Raw genomic sequence first — 14,877 nt, forward strand, 5'->3', positions numbered from 1 at the left:
TCACCCCCTGCGGCACCTGGGCCTGGGGGACTATGGGGGTCGATTGAGCTGTCTGGGGGCGAGGATCCCTTCTCTTGCCCACCCCATCGGGACCGGCCAGAGACGCCCGGGTAAGGGGACAGGGTGGGGGAGCGGTGGGGGCGCACGCGCCGGGCCGAGCCTGAGCCGTCGGGGGCCTGGGAGCTGGGATCTGGTTTGGGGAGGGCCGAGCCGGGGTGTCGGGCGAGTTCTCTCGCGGGGCAGAGGGAGCATGCCCGTTGGAGCCCGGCCTCGGGCGCGCCCCGGCCGCCGTCTCCACCTCCGCCTCCTTCTCCTCCTCCGTCTCCTCCTCCTCCTCCTCCTCCTCCTCCACCTCCTCCTCCTCCTACTCCTCCTCCAGTCCCGCCGCCGCCGCAGCCAACATGGCTGCGCTCCTGAGCCCGGGAGGCGGCTGCCGCTGAGCGCCGCCCGTCACCGGGCCCGCCGCCCGCGCCCCCGCGCATGGCCCCCGCCGCCCCCCGGGCCCCGGCGCGCTAGGCTGCAGCGGGCGCTCGGGAGCCGGAGCCGCCCGGCGGGCGCGCGCGCCGCCATGGAGCCCCAGCGCCGGGAGCTGCTCGCCCAGTGTCAGCAGAGCCTGGCCCAGGCCATGACGGAGGTGGAGGCCGTGCTCGGGCTGCTCGAGGCCGCGGGCGCGCTGAGCCCGGGCGAGCGGCGGCGGCTGGACGCGGAGGCGGGCGGCTCCAAGGCGGAGCTGCTGCTCCAGCTGCTGCTGACCAAGGAGCGAGACCACTTCCCGGACCTGCGGGCGGCGCTGGAGAAGACACAGCCCCACCTGCTGCCCATTCTCTACCTGAACGGCGTCGTCGGGCCGCCGCAGCCCGCCGAGGGCGCCGGTGAGTGGCCCACCCGCCCGGCCGCGCGGCCCGCCTCCCGCCGCTTCTCTCTCCGGCCCTCGGAGGGGAGCGCGGGCGGGCCACTGCTCTACCTGGCGCGGGCCGCGGGGCAGCCTCCCTCCTTTAGCTGCCGGGACTCCGCTTCACACCTCCTCCCCGGGCCGGGAACAATGCCCGCACTGCAGGCCTGGACTCCGGGGCCAGGGCTGCAGGGTCCCCCCGAGACCACCAGGTCCAGCAGGGCCAGCCTCCTGGGGACCGCAGAGGGATGGCTGTCAGCCCCATTTCGGAGGCTCTTCACCGCCCACCGGCCCTTGGAGAGCCCCTGGTAGCCTTTACTTAATGAAACAGGAACACTGGAACCTGGGCCAGGACCCGGAGTCCTGAATTTTGGTCCCTGCCACCTGGTTTCGGGACCACTGGTGCCTTTTCTCTTTCTGCCTCTCTCCGCTCCCTCTGCCCAGAGCTCAAGCCCTTTGCTAGCCCAAACTTGTGGTTGATTGTGCACAATGCCTGCTAGGTTTCTTTGGAAACTGTGGGCCCGGAAAAGTTGGGGAAGTTGCATTGCACCATGGGAAAATCCTAGTAGTGGCTGCTGGGGCTCAGATCCCTCCCTGAGCGCTGAGCTGTGCCACAGCGAAGACTGGTGCTGGTTCCCTTGGGTGGTGGGTGACGGATTTGAGAGTTTTCATGTGTGGGGGGGTTATGTTGGGAATTTGTGACAAGGGGTAGGCCTGGACTGGCCTGGTTGGGGAGTGTGGACAGCCAGTATTTTAGACAAGGGAGCTCCAGGAAGGTGTAGCACCGAGGAAGGAAGAGAACAGGCATTTATTAGGCACCTACTGTTGTGGTAGGGACACTGGTTTATCGCGTTTAATTGTTACTACTCTGTGAGCTATTATTCTTACCTTGCCAGAGAGAAAACTCTGGCTTGGAGTGGTTAAAATGCTCGAAGTAGTTTTCAGTTGTGACCTACCCTTTTATTTAACTTGTTCGGAGCCAGGAAGCGGTAAGTGCTACCGTTTCTATGTCTTGTCCTTATTTTAAGAGTGAACCGAAAGGACCAAAAGACTGCCTTTAGCAACTTGTAGGCCCAAGGCTGAGGAGACCCGTTTATAAGGCTGTTAAATGCCTCCCTTATTAAGGGGATGATTTTATAAGCTGTTCTTGGTAACAGCTCTGATGTATACTCGCCCTCTGGACCTCAGCTTTTTATAGTGAAGGGGACTGACATACAGAGGAACTAAATGGCTGGCCACACAGCATATCTTTTTATTGGTGGCCCTTTTGTGTCCACTTTGGGTTGCTGACTCTAGCATTTACACCCCTCACACCTGTGTTCTGTCCCCCAATTACGATCATATCTGAGTTTCTGGGCAAACCCAGCCCTCTCTTGGAATGGTGTTTTTGAAGATGCAAAGAAGGATAAGGACAGAGGGAAATCTCACTGCGGTAATTTTTTTTTTCTTCCTTTTAAGTTGCTTTTATCTTTCTGCCTGCTTTCCATTTATATGTCTTTGAAGGAGCAGGTTTATCGCGGAATCCCAGAAGCTGGAGTGCAGAGTCAAGTCCTGCTGGGGTGTGTTTGAATCAGTGCTAGCCGTAGTATCTGGCGTACAGGGGTGAATTGCCATTATTTAGGTCTCCCCTTTGCCTTGCCTGGTGGAGAAGATGGGGCCTCACAGGACCAAAGTTCTAGGAGCTGCTCCCGACCTGTGAGGAAGGAATGGAATAGCAGGGGTCCTCAAACTTTTTAAACAGGGGGCCAGTTCACTGTCCCTCAGACCGTTGGAGGGCCGGACTATAGTTAAAAAAAACAACTATGAACAAATTCCTATGCACACGGCTAAGTCGGCTGCTAAGCAGGACAGGCAGCGGCGGCAAAAACACCCGGCGGGCTGGATAAATGTCCTCGGCGGGCCGCATGTGGCCCGCGGGCCGTAGTTTGAGGACCCCTGGAATAGAGTTTGGATTTTATGCCCACGGGTAGTGATTTCAGACCCGCATTTTACTACAATGCAGAGTTCTATAGCCTTGCAGAGGGTCATGAAATCCTCAGGAAAATAATTTTCAAGGGGAAGTTAAGTTATTTTAGTTAATACTTTAGGAAAAAGAATAGGGTAGCATTTGGTGTCACAAGATGCCACCTAGACCTTCTGGGGGAGAGGGACACGATGTGCAAGCAAACAGTAGAGTGCTGGGGTCAGTGTAAAGGATGACATACTGTGCAGTGGTTTTCCAACTTTTTTTTTCCTTTCAGCCAGGGAGCCCTTATGGGGCAGAGCTCAGTGCATACAAGCGCTGCTATGGTTGAAGGGGTGGATGTACCTGTCTCATCCCCAGGGAGCCAAAGTCGGGGGAATCCAGTACTGTGTCCTGCATTCTTGCTCTCCCAGCAGTTTCCACTCTGCCTGCAGGTCCACGGCTCTGCTATGGGTCGGCCTTAGAGCCAGGCCCTTGTGGGATCCTGAGAGGAAGCAGTTGGCTTTGTAAGGATCCAAAGCATCAAGGGAAGGTCCCTTTGTCACCATCTCCATATTGGAGGTGGTGGCACCACCCAGTATGGGCTTCCTTGGCCCAGAATGCCCATCCCCTGCCTGGCACTTGTATGCTGTGGGTTTGCTGTGCTGCAGGCAAACACTGTGTGGCAGCCCCCCACCTGGGCCCTGGAACCGGGAGGAAGCTGGGCAGGTGAGCACAGCAAACCCATCTGTTCTGCTCATGCTCAGTTAGAGCCCCGGACATTTATAACCCACCATGTTTAGGCTTGGAGTATGAAAGTGGCTAAGAAAATACAGGGCTGTTTTATTTCTGGTGGCAGGGGGGCTCCTATATCAAGATTGACAGTACATTGCTCTTCAGCATATGGCATCTTACTGCATGCTTTAGTATCTCACTTAATCCTGTGGCGACCCCAGTGAGATGAGTGATGCCTTCCTGCGTTATGCTGGGTTCTGTGCCCCCATCCCTGAGTGTGAGGACAGGACAGAAGTTGCAGGGCAAAGAGGAGCTGGAGTCAAGGGGAAGCAGTTCCTGATTCTGCGATGGGGACACCTTTTCCTATTACCTGATTCGGCCCTCCCCCTATAATTGCAGGCATTTCCTGCATTGGGGACCCCTGGGCTCATGCAGCCTTTCCTTGTCCCTGTGTGGGTCTGTAAGGAGGAAGTGATCGTCTCTGCCCCCGCTGATGGTAGAGCTAGGGGAGAACTGTTGTCTGAGTGGCTCAGCCTGGAGGGTTTTTCCACAGTTGTACCAGGATCTTGTTTGTTCACTTGGAACCCACACGGTCTTTTCCCCCCGCTTTGATTCAGTTACTAACATCTGGGTTTTCTCACTTGAGGAACATTGCCTGTCTGTTCCTGGAGTGAGGGCCTTCCTGGCTGTGCGCCTCAGTGTCTTCATCTGTGAGATGGGCTAAGTGAACTACACTGCCTGCCTCAGCCACTGGGAGGGCGGAATGTGATCGGAGAGGACTGAAGGGCCCGGCTCTGTGCTTGCTCCAGGTGAGGCCAGAGGGTGTAGATAGAGACAGGGGTGCGTAGGATGTAATTCCAGCCTGCAGCTCACTGCCTCGTTGGGGGAATGGGACACTCGGGAGAGTGACATTATGAGACAGATCAATTGAGTGATACAATACAAGCAGGCCTTTTCCTCCCTTTAAAGCTCTGGATGCTACATGCTTCCCCAAATACTCTCCTCCACCCCTCGGGGCTCTAATTCCCATCTCAATGTGGAGGGCTCCCCACGGCAGGCCTCCCTTGTGGGGCAGAAGTGGCCGAGTTTGGTGATTGCCGCCAGTCCCTGTAGTGCAAGCATGTCAAACTCAAAGGCTAACACGGGCCAAATAAATGAGGCATGCGGCCCGCGGGCCGCAAGTTTGACATGCTTGCTGTAGTGTGTGCTCCGAGCTGGATGTTTCTTCTCTTCCCCTCAGTGCATCATCTTTAGTTTCCTAATGAGCTGGCTGATTTGGCTTCACCAGAGTGAAGAGAATGGAGACAGCAGCCGCTGCTGGGGATGCTGGGGGAGGCTTCACGGAGGGACCGGAGCCTGAGCTGGGTGTTGAAGGGGTACTTTGAACACGCAGAAGGAAACGAGGATGTTCTGGGCGGTAGGCATAGCCTCAGAGGAGCAGTGTGTTTTCAGGTTGCAGAATTAGGCCAGCCTGAGTAGCGCAGGGGATGCAGAGCTAATCTGGAGGACCACGATGGCTAGCCGAGCGAGGGGTTTGGCGTCTCTTGGAATTCAGGCATTGTGCACTTGTCAGAAGTTAAAGCTGGAGGAATTTTCTTAAAGGAATAACCCTGCCAGGTTTTTCCAGTAGGACAGGTGCAGTTGGCTGCTGATAGTCAGGTGTGGATTATTTATTATTCATTAGAGGTTACCTGGGCCTTTTGTTCTCTGCCTACTCACTTAGGTACCAGCCACCTTTTCTTCATCTACTTTGCCCTGGAGGGTCAGCAGGGACAGTAACATAAATAAAAGTTCCAACCAGTGTAGTTTTTCTCTTGATTGTGTTGTTTGAGAGGAAGAGGTGGAGGAACTCGGAAGTGATGATTGAGAAGAGTTTTCTAAGAGAAAGGCAGAATTTATTTATCTCTCTCTGGCTTAGTTCAGGGTGCCTCTTGCAAGTGACAGAAACTCAGCCCAAACTGTATTAGGCAGAAAAGAGAAGTTTGTTATATGATATTTCAAAACCTTGGGATGGGTTGGGGGAACTGGCGCTTGGGTGCTTGATCCTGAATGCTGCGCTCTTTTCCTAGAACATGGTCCCCAGCTTCCGGGCTTCCATCTTCACAGCCCCTGACCAGAGAAGAAAGGGCGCTCTATCCAGTTAGTCCAGGCACAAAAACCTCCTGGAAGGATTTCATTTGGCCTGACAAGGGTCATGTGTCCATACGAGGCCCAGTCCTTGTGGCCAGGGCTAGAGGACTAAGCTTGGCCCAGCAGTGGACCCAACCAATAGGGTTGGGTGATGGGATGCTGTGATTGGTTCTTTAGAGTGGGGAGAAGCAGTTCTCCAAAGGCAGAAGAGCGGGAAGGAGATTGTTCAGGTAAAACACCGGGTGAATGTCCGTGATATGTGGTCGCACCTTCGTGTGATGATGCAGTTAGAAGGTGAGGCCGTTGCTAGAGTGGGATAGTGGGGAGGTGGGCAGACTTCACCAGGTTTTAGACTTGGAGCAAGGCATTTAACCTTTCTGAGCTTACTCTACAAAATAAAACAATAACTACTTCACTATGCTATTTGACAGTCCGTGGTAAGAAGAGAGGAGGAACATTTGTTAGTGTGGTGAGCAATACAGCCCAGAACCAGCCTTAGAACCAGAAACCTGGGATTCTCCTGATATTTCCGAGGGTTATGGGAGAGCTCCTTGTAAACCATGCTGAACAGATGGCAGGGATGCTTTAGCTGTGGCTGTGGGTCACCGAGAGTAGAATGTCATCTCCATGAGCTGAATTTGCTGTTCTGTTCCTAATGCCTAGAATGGGGCCTGGCCCGAGATAGGTGTTCAATATATTTCTGTTGAGTGGATGACTAATCAGCTGTGTGTACAATGTGTGGCGTGATCCTGCGTAAGACCCGATCCTCTTCAGAAATACGTGCAGATTTCTTTTTTATTTTATTTTATTTTTCCCATCACCATTTATCCCCTCTATGCCCTCTTTCACCTCCACCCTCCCTCTCCCCCTGGCAATCATTTAAGTGGTGACTTCACAGGGGCAGAAGGCTGTGGGAGTGCAGGAAGGCTAGAGTGAGTCCCAGATGCACACACAGATGTCACCACCCACAGTCTGTCTGTGATGGAAGCAGGTGGTGTGACTTTGGCGTCTGAAGTTCCCAAGGTCACCCATCAGGTACTGGCATGGTGGGGCTGGCTGCCAGGAGCCATATGGAGCCTTTTGTAGGATTAGAGAGCCCTCCCCTTTCTGTACTTAGAATTTGAATGTCAGCTCGGTGTCCTCGAAAGAGTCTTGGATGGTATCTGTTCCTAACTTTGCAATATCTTGGCATTGGATGAGCTTTATAACTACCTGGCACGTGTGTTCTGTGTGTGTATATGTGTGTGTTTTCAGTACAACAGTAAAACCAGAAGTTTAGCATGACTGAGGCCATGCTCAGTCCTGTGGGATCCTCGGCACTTCCAAGGAGGCGTCAGGTCCAAGGAGGCTTGGTGAGAGGGCTGGGCTAGATTTCTGAGGCTTCTTCCAGCTCTGTACCATGATTACTGTTTCCTTGGAGTTAGTGTTGAGTGATTTTTGATACTCTGGCTTTCTATTTCCTGAAAAAGTGAGCAGCAGAGAAATATTTTGCTTTAGTTTTTGTTGTTGTTGTTGTTCTACCTCATTTCCAACTGCCTATACATTCTGCAGGCCAGTGTGAGGGCTCTTCAGTATTTCCTGTAACTTTGGGAAGACCAGAGCCACGTAGAGTGAGAGGGCTGCGCTGCTGTCAGTCTGTGCAGTAGGGATGCCGGGTGTGTTCAGCAGGAATTTTAAGGTGAATTGAGTTGGGATATTGCATCTTTTTCCATCTTTTACCTGAAGCAGGTTGCTTATCTCTAAATTGTGTGTCTCTGTTGATTTTTTGTGTGACAGAGTTTCATGAAAGTGCTACAGAAAGCTTTTAAACTCAACAGAGATATTTGGAACGTTTCATGTCAGTCATCCAGATCTAAACCCTTGGTGACTGTTGACCTTGATGTTTATTTCACATTAAGGGTAATAACCTATTTGCTTTTTGTGTGTATGTGTGGTAAAATATACATAACATAACATTTACTATTTGAACCATTTTTTCTATTAGTTAAAACTAGAGGCCTGGTGCACGAAATTTGTGCACTGGGATGGGGGTCCCTCAGCATGGCCTGCGCCCTCTCACAGTCCGGGGCCCCTCAGGGGATATCCGCCTAAGCCAGCAGTCAGACATCCCTCTTGCAGTCTGGAACACCTTGCTCCTTCCTGCCCGCCTACTCGCTGCTTCTTCCCACTCGGCTTGCTGCTCCTTAGTGCTGCGCTGACGTGGAGGCAGGAGAGGCTCCCGCTACCGCCACTGCGCTCACTAGCTGTGAGCCCGGCTTCTGGCTGAGTGGTGCTCCCCCTGTGGGAGCGTACTGACCACCAGGGGGCAGCTCCTGCATTGAGTGTCTGCCCCCTGGTGGTCAGTGCACGCCATAGCAACCGGTTGTTCCACCATTCAGTCGATTTGCATATTAGGCTTTTATTATATAGGATTGTGGCACACTATACATAACACAAAATTTTCTATTTTAATCATTGTTCAGCATTCAGTTCCGTGGTAATTCACATTGTCGTAATAATCACTACCATCTATCAGTAGAACTTTTTCGCCTTGCAAAACTGAAACTATGCTAATTAAACAGTAACTCTCTATCCTCCTCTCCTCACAGTCTCTGGCCACAACCCTTCTACTTTCCTGTTTCTAGGAATTTGACTGCTCTAGGTATCTCCTGTAAATGGAATCATACATTATTTGTCTTTTTGTGACTGGCATCTTTCACTTACCAGTATTCTCAAAGTTCATCCATATTGTAGCATGTGACAGTATTTCTTTCCTTTTTAAGGCTGAGTAATATTCCATTGTATGTATAGACCACATTTTGTTTATCCATTCATCCATCAACTTGGGTCGCTGTTGCCTATTGGCTATTGTGAATAATGCTGTATACAAATATCTCTTTGATAATTTGCTTTCAGTTCTTTTGGATATATGTCCTGGGGGGGGGGGGGGCAGCGGTTATGGCTCAGGAGGCAATTCAGTGCTTAATTTTTGGAGGAACTGCCATACTGTTTGTTTTGAGTTTTAAAGGAAAGCCATACTGTCCACAGCTCCTTGACATGGGGGTGATTGGCCTGGCTGGAGTCTTAGTACCAATATTTTCTTTTCTTTTTCTTCTAAAATTGTGTATCCCCGCCCCAGACCTATTTTGGGAGTCTCGGGACAGTTCCTTTGGACTTTAAGTAAAGATTTAGTTTCAGTCATCTTCTATGGCTCTTTCGAGGCCAGCAGTTACTAACCATAGAATCCCAGCAGTATTCATATCTGGCAGCCAAGGGATGTTCACACATTTCCTTTGGGTTTCAGTATTAACAGCTCCATCCCCAAAGGCCTTGAAGTATGTTAGTTATTTCTGCTTTGTAGACACTCCTCCTTATCCCATTCAGGGTGGATTTGGTTTTTTAGTCTTGTTCCAGGGGAACTAGCTCTCATGATTTTCCTTCAAAAGGCTTAGGTCAGCATTTCCCCAGGAAACATCTCAAGACTGGTTTGGTGGGATGTCGGTGGTTTTGCTCATTTAAAGGGTTCTGTGGTCAAAGTCATTTGACCAGAGCTGGTTTGAGCAGGTCACAGGGGCTCCTCTCCTGGGAGCCTCCTGAGAACACCAACCAGCCAGTGGCTTTGGGCTTCACTGGAGTGGGTTCACTAGGCAGCGTTTCCCAAACTGCTTTGACCACAGAATCCTTCTTCATTGAGCATTTTGCGACATTGGTGTTCTGAGGAATGCGCTTTTGGGAAACTTCAGCATTAGTGCACGGAACAGAAACATTAAATATACCATTGTTTTTCGAATTTTCCCTCAGCTCTCTCACGTGGGGAACTTTCCCATTCTTTTAAATTCGGCTGAAATGGGCACATGTGATTCTGGGGCCAGTAGATTTTTTGGTTGTGTGAGCTGAAGGTGTGTGACTTCTCTGGGCCTCAGTTTCCCCAGTGTGGCTTGACAAGAATGAAGTCTGGTTTCGTGATGGTTATTCTTTGAGATGGTTAAGCCTCTTGTCTTCTCAAGGAGTGGACTTGGTCCCAGAAAGTGGAACATGGGCTGACTGGAAGGTAGACTTGAGCTGAACTTAAGCAAAGGCCTTTCTTCCTTCTTTCCCTTTGAACTTTATAGTCTAAAATTTTCAAGCATAGGTAGAGATGGAGAGGATAATATAACAAACACCCAACTTTCCAACCACTTTTGTTTTCTGTAGTATTTTAAAACAAATCCCAGAGAGCATATCACGACCCCCCAAAATGTGTCTTGGTGTGGTCCTCTTTGGATTCCTTTTGTTTGGGGTTTTGTGCGCTTCCTGGACTTGTAAGTCTATTTCTTTCACCAGGTGGGGGGAGTTTTCGGTCATTATTTCTTCAAATAGGTTTTCAGTATCTCGCTCCCAAAATACTTAAGGAAGTGTCTTTAAGAGATAAGGCCTTTAACAAAAACATCACCAGGAGACCATTTTTACAACCAGCAGTACTAACAATACTTTTTTTTTTTCATGTCTATAGCTTTTATTTTTAAATAAATCTTTATTGTTCAGATTATTACAATTGTTCCTCTTTTTCCCCCCCATAGCTCCCCTCCACTCGGTTCCCACCCCATCCTCTGCCCTTACCCCCGACCCCACTGTCCTCATCCATAGGTGTACGATATTTGTCCGGTCTCTTCCCGCACCCCCTACACCCCTTTCCCCCCGAGAATTGTCAGTCCACTCCCTTTCTATGCCCCTGATTCTATTATATTCACCAGTTTATTTTGTTCCTCAGATTTTTTATTCACTTGATTTTTAGATTCACTTGTTGATAGATATGTATTTGTTGTTCATAATTTTTATCTTTACTTTTTTCTTCTTCCTCTTCTTAAAGAATACCTTTCAGCATTTCATATAATAATGGTTTGGCGGTGATGAACTCCTTTAGCTTTTTCTTATCTGTGAAGCTCTTTATCTGCCCTTCAATTCTGAATGATAGCTTTGCTGGGTAGAGTAATCTTGGTTGTAGGTTCTTGCTATTCATCACTTTGAATATTTCTTTCCACTTCCGTCTGGCCTGCATAGTTTCTGTTGAGAAATCATCTGACAGTCATATGGGTGCTCCCTTGTAGGTAACTAACTGTTTTTCTCTTGCTGCTTGTAAGATTCTCTCTTTGTCTTTTGCTCTTGGCATTTAAATTATGATGTGTCTTGGTGTGGTCCTCTTTGGATTCCTTTTGTTTGGGGTTTTCTGCACTTCCTGGACTTGTAAGTCTATTTCTTTCACCAGGTGGGGGGAGTTTTCGGTCATTATTTCTTCAAATAGGTTTTCAGTATCTCGCTCTCTCTCTTCTTCTGGCACCCCCATAATTTGGATGTTGGTACGCTTGAAGTTGTCCCAGAGGCTCCTTACACTATCTTCATATTTTTGGATTCTTTTTTCTTTTTGCTTTTCCGGTTGGGTGTTTTTTGCTTCTTCGTATTTCAAATCTTTGACTTGATTCTTGTGATCCTCTAGTCTGCTGTTGGATCTCTGTATAATATTTTTTATTTCAGTCAGTGTATGCTTAATTTCTAGTTGGTCCTTTTTCATATCCTCGAGGGTCTCACTAAATTTATCGGCCTTTTCTAGAAAATTCTTGAAAAACCTTATAACCGTGGTTTTGAACTCTATATCCGGTCGTTTTCTTTCCTCCATTTCTTTCATCTGTGACCTGTTTCTTGGTTTTGAACTCTATATCCAGTCGTTTTCTTTCCTCCATTTCTTTCATCTGTGACCTGTTTCTTTGTCTCCACATTTTGGCTGCTTCCCTGAGTTGATAGAGTGGCTTTGTGTGCTAGGTGTCCTATAGGGCCCAGTGGCTCAGCCTCCCCAGTTACCTGAGGTGGACACTTTTGGTGCACCCCTTTGTGGGCTGTGTGCACAGTCTTGTTGTAGTTAAGCCTTGATTGTTGTTGGTATCACTGGGAGGAATTGACCTCCAGGCCAATTGGCTGTGAGGATCAGCTGTGTCTACTCTGGGAGAACTTCTGTGCTGGAGACACCCTTATGAGGCAAGACTTGCTTCAGTGGGGCTTTGGTGCTTACTGAGTCTGCCCCCTGAATGTGTCCCTTACAGATCTGAGGGGTTGTAATCTGGATGGTCCTACTCTGACCCTTGTGTACACTGACTCTTGCATCTCCAAGGAGGTGCTAATTTAGCCTCTGCCTGAGGCCACCCAGCAGGAGCTACAGAGAGATCTGCAGATTCCTCTTCTTTGTTTGGGTTTTGGAGGTGCCCAGATGAGGCCCAGCTGTGAAGCAATGCAAGCTGCTGTGGGGCCTTGGGCCTTCTTTTGGATGTTCTGGGTCTCACTGACTCAGCTGCAGTTTGTTAGGTAAGTTTAGATTTCAAAGGACCAGGCCATTCATATGCAAAGGCCTCTGCGCACAGCTTGGATGGGGCGGAGTCTCAGGGTGGAGCAAACAGCAATGGCTTCCCGTCAGCCCTGCCCTAAGAGGCCCCCGGGTCTCAGTGTCATGCGGTAATTGCTGCAAGCACCTCTGAGAGAAAGCCGCCCTCGAGTTCTATCTGCTGCCAGACAGTCCATATTCTCCCCATATGAGTCTGGGTCCCCAGAGTCTCGCCCAGAACTGGAGTTCAGAGCAGTCAGGAGCTTGTGTCTCCCTGCGGGTTGAAAAAGCCAGCCGCGTACTCAGTTGCCAGCCCTCTCCGCATGTGCATGCGCGCAACTCCATACCTCTGCCCTTTACTTCTGCAGCTCCTCTGAGTCTCAGTGTGCTTTTCTCTTTCCTTCTAGTTGTAGAATTTCCACTCAGCCAGCCTTCCTGTGGTTCTGGATGATGTCCGTCTTGTCTTTTAGTTGTAGTTTTGAAGTTGTTGTGTGAGGCAGCAGTTCAGGTGTTTACCTATGCCGCCATCTTGGTTTCTCCTAACAATACTTTCTTAATGTCACCTCATAGCCAGTTGATGCTCAGTTTTCCTTGTCTCAGAAATGTCTTTTTATAGATGGTTTCTTCAAATTAGGATTAATAAGGAGCACATGTTGCATTTAGTTGATGTTGCCCTCTGAGCCTCTTTTATAATCCCTAACAGCTCCCCTTTCCTGGGCCTTTTTTTCTTTTTCTTTAAATAATAACATCGTTTGAGCACTTACTATGTGTCAGGCACTTTTTTTTTTTAAAGTATATTTTTATTGATTTTAGAGAGGAAGGGAGAGGGAGAGAGGGATAGAAACATCAATGATGAGAGGGAACCATTGATTGGCTGCCTCCTGCATGCTCCCTACTGAGGATCAAGCCCACAACCTGGGCACGTGCCCTTGGCCAGAATCGAACCTGGAACCTGTCAGTCTGCAGGCCGACGCTCTATCCACTGAGCCAAACCGGCTAGGGCTTTCCTGGGCCTTTTGTTTAAGGAAGAGCTTGTTTTAATGGCCATTGCCATCCCTCTCTGGAGTGGACTGTTCTAGGTGGTGACCCTTCTTCCCAGAGAGTCCAAGTGGACACTGGGCGAGCACAGCGTGGTTACTCTGAGAATGGGCTGTGGAGTCTGACCGGACGCCTCTTCAGCCTCAGTTTCCTCTCAGGGCTGTTGTGAACAGTTAAATGAAGGAGCATGTGAAGTGTAAACGTTCTTTATGATTGGGCCCTTTTCATTAACTGGACTCTGACAGAAAAGCCAGCTGCGTAAAACAGACCAAGAGGTGCTGTGGCAGTCAGGTGTGGAGGCCTGGAGCTTGCCCCTCCTGTGGCCTCCGGGAGGCACTTCCCCAGGGCCCCCCTACCCTCCCACCCCAAAGCCTTACCTTCCTTGGCCTGAGCGCAGGTGCTGAGTCACAGGTGGACACGGCAGCTGCAATTGGTGGCAGCTGTGCTTCCATGAGATACTCTTGTCTTCCTCTGCTTCCTCTGTTTACCTTGGTAGGTTTCCTTTCAGGATGACCCAGGCTCTCAAAAATGACCACAGTGTGGCTAATAAAAAAACCCATTCTCTTTGTCCCAAGACCTAGATATGGGAGGGAGCAGAGTGAAACCCAACCAGGTGGTCCTTTTGCAGTGGGAAGTGGTTACTTTTTTTGAAAAATTAGTCTGTTTTTAAAAACATATATGGTCCCTAGCTGGCCCTACATGTACATTGCATAAGAGAACTGTTAGCCATGGATGCATAAATGAGCCCCAGCCAGCAGGCGCTCTTCAGGTGGGCCGGGCGGAGTTGCTGCGTGGGAAGCTGTGCCATCAGAGGTAATCACCTGCGACTCCTGCTGCTGCTTTGTGGGCTGTCTCGAGCCAGGGTGTGTTTTCTGTGCCCACAGCATTTTTCCAGGTGTGGCCTGTCTCTCAGGCGGCTCTCAGGCCTCTTTCTGAGTCAACTTTAGGTTACTTATCTGAATGGTTATCTGTCTGACTCCTTAAGGTGGCCTGGGACCCCCCCAGACAAATCTCGTACATCATTTGACCATTGTGAGTCTGCTGACCAAAAGTGATGAAAACCCATCCCGCCAGGGGTGAGTGATGTGATCAGAAAACAAATGAGAAGAGACTGGATTTTTATATTTTGATGTCAGAAGTCATAAAAAAGTTGAATGACCTTTTTGATACTCTGAGAAGCTCTGTTCTTCTTACTCAGGGTAACCTCGTTTTCATCTCAGCTGGCCAGAACTTTCATTTCCTGTTTATGTTTCTTAAGCAGCTTAAGACTGTTTAGTATCAGGGCTGGAAGGGGTCTTAGAGACCATTTCGCCCAAACTGCCTATTTTACAAATGAGAAACAGCAGTCCAGAGACACAGAGGGACTCCGCCGGGATCTCAGCATGCCCCTGGCAGAGCTGGACCCAGGACCCAGGTTTCTGCCCTTGCGGGGGTTCCTTCCAAGGCATCTTTGCCAGCCCCAGGCTGGGCGGGGAGTCTGGTTTTTCCTGATCCGGGCCATGGCTCTGCAGGCACCAGCCTTTCCCGTGAGGGTGAGCAAGTAACAGGGCATTGCAGTTCGTGGAGTTGTGCTGCAGCTTCTCATTCCTGACCATTGAAATGAACCTTTTATCCGTCTGTGTAAGAGGTATTTACATCCCACTGATGGGCAAACCAGGCCAACAGATGTTCGTCAGCTTGCTCAGGGCCGCCAGCTGCTCAGAGACTGGGCAGGTTTTGGAGTGCTTGTCAGTTTCTTTATAAAGACTGTGTTTGTTCTGTGCTCTGGGCCAGCCTGTGAAAGTCCCCGTGGAGATGTCCATGTCCTTAGCC

At 50.0% G+C, this 14,877-nt stretch overlaps 1 protein-coding gene across 1 annotated transcript in view; it reads left to right on the forward strand.

Annotated features, from left to right (window-relative positions):
* The first annotated feature begins 401 nt into the window (after positions 1-401).
* Positions 402-14,877, forward strand: part of DLG5 (discs large MAGUK scaffold protein 5) — a 112,227-nt gene continuing 97,751 nt past the window's right edge. The window contains exon 1 of the mRNA XM_008145304.3: positions 402-872. Coding sequence (XP_008143526.2) covers positions 569-872 — 304 coding nt within the window. The 5' untranslated portion in view covers positions 402-568. The remainder of the gene's footprint in view (positions 873-14,877) is intronic.

Source organism: Eptesicus fuscus, chromosome 17 (genome assembly GCF_027574615.1).
Source record: "Eptesicus fuscus isolate TK198812 chromosome 17, DD_ASM_mEF_20220401, whole genome shotgun sequence".
Lineage (NCBI taxonomy): Eukaryota > Metazoa > Chordata > Mammalia > Chiroptera > Vespertilionidae > Eptesicus > Eptesicus fuscus.